The sequence below is a fragment of the Antechinus flavipes genome, chromosome 3, assembly GCF_016432865.1.
Source record: "Antechinus flavipes isolate AdamAnt ecotype Samford, QLD, Australia chromosome 3, AdamAnt_v2, whole genome shotgun sequence".
NCBI classification, from domain to species: domain Eukaryota; kingdom Metazoa; phylum Chordata; class Mammalia; order Dasyuromorphia; family Dasyuridae; genus Antechinus; species Antechinus flavipes.
The window spans coordinates 514357150-514362146 of record NC_067400.1 but is presented as its reverse complement, the minus strand read 5'-3'; the positions used below and the strand labels follow the sequence as shown (position 1 = coordinate 514362146).

The 4997-nt window shown below is 43.9% G+C and overlaps 1 protein-coding gene across 1 annotated transcript; it reads left to right on the top strand.

The window, feature by feature from the left end:
- The first annotated feature begins 1755 nt into the window (after positions 1 to 1755).
- On the top strand, positions 1756 to 3773 carry APOA4 (apolipoprotein A4). Its single transcript, XM_051987025.1, has 2 exons — positions 1756 to 1953; positions 2637 to 3773. Exons 1-2 carry the CDS (start codon positions 1841 to 1843, stop codon positions 3568 to 3570), a joined length of 1047 nt encoding a protein of 348 aa, XP_051842985.1. The 5' UTR covers positions 1756 to 1840; the 3' UTR covers positions 3571 to 3773.
- The last annotated feature ends 1224 nt before the right edge of the window (positions 3774 to 4997 follow it).

Genomic DNA, 4997 nt, shown 5'->3' with positions numbered 1-4997 from the left:
GCTGCCCCAGGAGCTGAGCCCACTCATTTCCCTTGAAAATTATAATAATATCTAGCATTGGTGTAGCACCTTACATATATTATCTTATTTGATCCTTGAACAAAAGCATATAAGGTAAATGGTATCCTCCTTTTATAGCTGAGGAAACTGAGGCAGACAGAAATTAAGTGGTTTACCTAGTGCCTGAGGCAAGATTAGAACTCAGATCTTCCATTATACCAAACTGATATCTGAATAAATTCTCTCATTCAACAACTAAGAGAACTGAGGCCCAGAGAGCTAATTTGACATGGTCACATGTTAAAGATAAGACTTGAACCTAGGCCCTGTGATCCCAAACTAGCAGGCTCTTCCCATCATCCCATGCTACACCTTCTGTGGCATCCAGGAGGCCAGAATCACAGATCCTGAAAGCTAGAAGAGACTTCACTCTCTTGCATCGAGTCTCACCTGGTCCCTCACCACATACCTGACAAGTTTCTTGTTTTCTAGTACACATTTCCAAGGGCTGGGGCAGTCCCAGCCTCCAGAAGCCACCTTCCTAGAGCGAAGGGAGGCAAGAGAGGGGCCTGGACAAGGGGGGCCTGACTGCTGAGACTTCCTGCCATACTAAGTGGATGCACATAGAGCAGTTCATAATATTCACCCAATTCTAAAAGTTGAAGAGATAGGTTAAGGGTCAGAGATCTAAGATTGGGGTAGAGGGTCTCTCTTTTTCTACACTCAGGAGTGGAGTAATGGACTTTTCCTTGATACTCTTGGCCAAGACCCAAGGCTACATATGAGTGGGGCTCTACTTCTCTCTCTCCTTAGAATTTAGGGGCTTCTTGAAGCTCTGTGTCTCTAGATTTCCTCTATTCGCTCTGTTCCTTCTATTCTTTCTTCATGGACCTTTGGGAGGATAAGGATTTATTCAGACTGCCTCCCAAATCACAGGATCCACGTTATGGGGGCTTAAAGTCTAAGCACTTTCCCAGGAATATGTCACCTTCCAGAGTTGGAAGAGTAAGGGACCTGAAGTCGGGTATCAAACACTTACTAGCTCAGACCTGGGGCCAGAATGGAAGACAGAACAGATGAGCTCTTCCTCTGTGCCTCTCTGAGGGTCCTCTCAGGCTGTCTTTTATCTCAGAATTTGGTTGGAGGTGGAGGAAGACCTTGGAAACCGTGAGACTTGGTAAGAATGGAGGATTGGGAAGAGAGAGATTCTGGAGGGTAGGAAGGGAACAAGGTGGAACTCAGTGGTCCTTTCCTAGGATCTGGGGGCTCATTCCAGACTCAGCCCAGAAACCAACATGTTTCCCAAGGCCTCTGTGGTTATCACCAGTAACTCAAAACAGCCATCAGTAGAGCCAGGGATTCTGGGCTGAGCTTGGAATGGAGGAGGAGGACCGCTAAGGTGACATGGGAGGATTGGGAATTCCTTATTCCCATTTGATTCTGATGGGGTTAATATGAGTGCCAGGAAGGTTGGAAGGGGGCTGTGGTTAGGGAGAGGTGCGAGAGAGACAGGGTATAAGTACTTCTGTTTCACTTCTATGTTAATCTGGACTGTAGCCTCCATAGTGGGATCACATACATTTAGGATATTCATTCATGTGAACACAAAGGAAATACCTCAGGGCTCAGCTTTCCCTCCCTCCCAGGTCAACATCTCCCTCTGATCCCCTCCCCTCCCTCCCTACATCAGAATGGGCAAGGCCCCGCCCAGAAAAACAATTGGGTTTGCTCTCCTTAAATCCAGCCTGAATCATGTAACTAGTGCAAGGGGGCAGCCTCCATCTGAACTGAACCTTGGTGCCTAGCTTTAGTCCTTCCTCCTCAGGAGAGCAGGCTGAGAATGCAGCCTGATCAAGTATGCAAGCTGGTATGGGACTACTTCAACAAGTTAAGCGCCAATGCCAAGGATGCTATGGAACAGCAACAGAAGTCGGAGTTCAACCAGCAACTCAAGTAGTACCTTTGACCAAATGGGGGGAGGGGGGAAGGGATGCGATGGGCAGGAGGAGGTTGGGGTCCTTCAAGGGTGGGGTCTAGGTCCTTTAGGAGGTTCTGAAGGAATGCTAGAGGAGGATTCGGATAATTTTATTCAGAACAAGTTCCTAGCTGAGTTTTTAGAGGGGTGATAGAAAGTTACAAGAGCATAGATTTACAGCCAGATATTTGGGTTCATTTCTGATCTTTGGGAATAAAAAACTATCATGTTGCCTGGGTCACTACCATACTGTGGGTCTCAATTCATCCCACCACCAGTCCCTTCTACCCCCTTAGGTACACATTTTATTAGGCTAGGCCCATACTTGAAGCAGTTCCAATTTGGTAGGACTTGCTGATGTTTGTGTTCTCTTGGCAAAGCCTGGGAGGACCCAAGGATCACTCTAGACTATGAATGGGTATTAGTGAACTTTATTTGAAAGTTTTTTGGGGGTAATATAATAGTATAATATAGATTATAATATATAATATGATAACAATGTTATTTTATATTATATATGTATTATACTATATATATTATATATACTATACTATATATTACATATATTATACTAATATGTACTATATATAATATTTATTATACAAAATGTTATACTATGATATAATAACAGCAATATTTTCTTCCCCTTCCCCTGGACAAGCACACTTTTCCAGGATAAATGTGGGGAGGCTAGCACCCAGACTGATGACTTAAAGAAAAAGGTAGTTCCTTTTGCCATGGAATTGCCTTGCTGTCTGGTCCGGGACTCAGAAAAGCTCAAGGAACAGATCCGGAGAGAGCTGGAGGAGCTCAGACAGCAACTCCAGCCCAATCAGGAACAGGTCTGCCAGAAGATGAATGAAAATGTGCAGACCTTGAAGCAGTGCCTGGGGTCCCATGCCAACGAGCTCCAGAACAGCCTCAATGAGAATGCCGAGCACCTCCGGCAGCAGCTCTGTGGGCAGTTGGAGTCAGCCATGAAGGATAACATCAACTGTGTTCAGGCAGCCCTGGCCCCCTTTGCCTGCGACTTCAAGGACAAAGTCCATCAACATGTGGACAAGATGAAGTGCCAGCTCACCCCTTACGCAGATCAGCTCCAGGAAAAGATCAACCAGCACATCGCGGAGCTTCAGAAGACCCTTTGCCCCTTTGCCAAAGGCGCCCAAGAGCAGCTCAACCGCCAGCTGGAATGCCTGGCCTTCCAGATGAAGAAGAACGTGGATCAGCTGAGGAACAAGATCTCGGACAATGCAGAGGATCTGAAGCAAAAGCTGTGCCCCTGTGCCGAGGAGATGCGGGGGAGACAGCCCAGAAACCCCGAGGAGATGCACCAGTCCTTGACCAAGATGAATGTAAATGTAGACCGGCAGATTGATGAGTTCCGTAGGAATATGAAGCCTTGTGGGGAGAGCTTCAACAAGGCCTTGGTGCATAATCTGGAAGAACTCAAGCAGAAGCTGGGGCCACCCCGCTCTTGTGGGATGACAGACCACCTCAGCTTGTTGGAGAAGGACTTGAGGGACAAAGTCAACAACTTTTTCAACAGCCTCAAGGAGTCTCAGGAAGAGATGATATGTTACCCCAAGTCTTAGGCCTTGGCTGTCTGAGCAGCCTTTCTCTGCTAACCTTAGACTATGACCACCTCCTGGCTTTAGATCTCAGACCAGGGCTCTGTCCACCTACCACACTGCCCCTGTCACCTAAATGTAGCCCTGGAACTGTTGCTGTGATAAAAAAAAGTAGCATTCATGGTCCTTGCTGAATAAAAATACAAAAAAAAGAGAATAATTCGAAATATCACGTGTGTTGTCAGTTTTGTTGAATTTTTTTTCTCTTAAATTCTTTGTTAGAATAATAACTAGTATTTATACAGTGTTTTTAAGATTTTCAAAGTGATTCATGGTATGTTATCTCACCTGAGCCTCAACAACCCTGAAAAAGGAGACCCTATTTATTCTTACCCTTATTTTGCAGATGAGGAAACTCAGAATCTGAGAGGATTTGAGTGCCTTGCTCTCAGGGTCACATAGTAAGTGTTGTTTCTGTCCTTTTTCTAGTCCTGACTGTTAAACTCATTTTTTTTTTTGTATTTGGAGTATTTGGGGAGTATTTTTTTAATTTAATGGGATAAAACAAGCATTTCCGTAACATAGTACAATAAAAAAGATTATAGCACACAAAACTACAAATCTACTATCCACAATTTGTTTTTCTTTCCAAAATTATCATGTAAATTTCTTTTTCTTTCCTCCTGTTCTGCCCTCTGTCCTAGAGTTGATGGCTACCATTAGAACACACATAAATATATGAATATGTAAAATTATTGTATATATACTTCTATGTATCAATTCTTTCTCTGGATACATATAGCATCTTTTTTCATAAGTCCTTTGTTGTTAATTTGGGTATTTGTAATAGTCTTATTCACTCAAAGTTATTTTAAAAACATTGTTACTGTTCTCTTGGTTCTGCTCATTTCTCATCATCACTTCATACAAGTCTTCCCATGTTTTTCTAAATCATTGAGCTCACATTGATCAGAATCTCAATATTTGAGTAAGGAAGATCTGAAAACTATAGGGGAATTCCCCTGGAGGGCTTGGATTTTTGCTTCAGGATAATGAGAGAACCAGCTTATTGTATATCCATCTTCCTATGAATATGGTGCTGGCTATCCTAGCAATATCTGGCTTCCATTTCTCTTTCCCAGCTGCAACTCACACTGTGTGTGTGTGTATGTGTGCTCCTGTGTGTCTGTGTCTCTCTGTCTCTCTCATTGTCTGTTTGTCTCTCTTTCTCTGAGTCTTTCTCATTTCTCTGTGCCTGTTTCTCTGTCTCTGTCTGTCTCTCTCCTTTCTCCTTCCCTCTCCTTTCTCTTTCTCTTTGTTCCCCTCCCCCATCCCCCAGGAAAGTTACTGGAAATGAAGTGGCCTGGATGTTGAACAAAGAGATTTGGAAGTTCTGCTTGAGGTAGCTCTGGTGGGATCCTCATTCTTTCCCAGATTAATTAAAGCAAGGG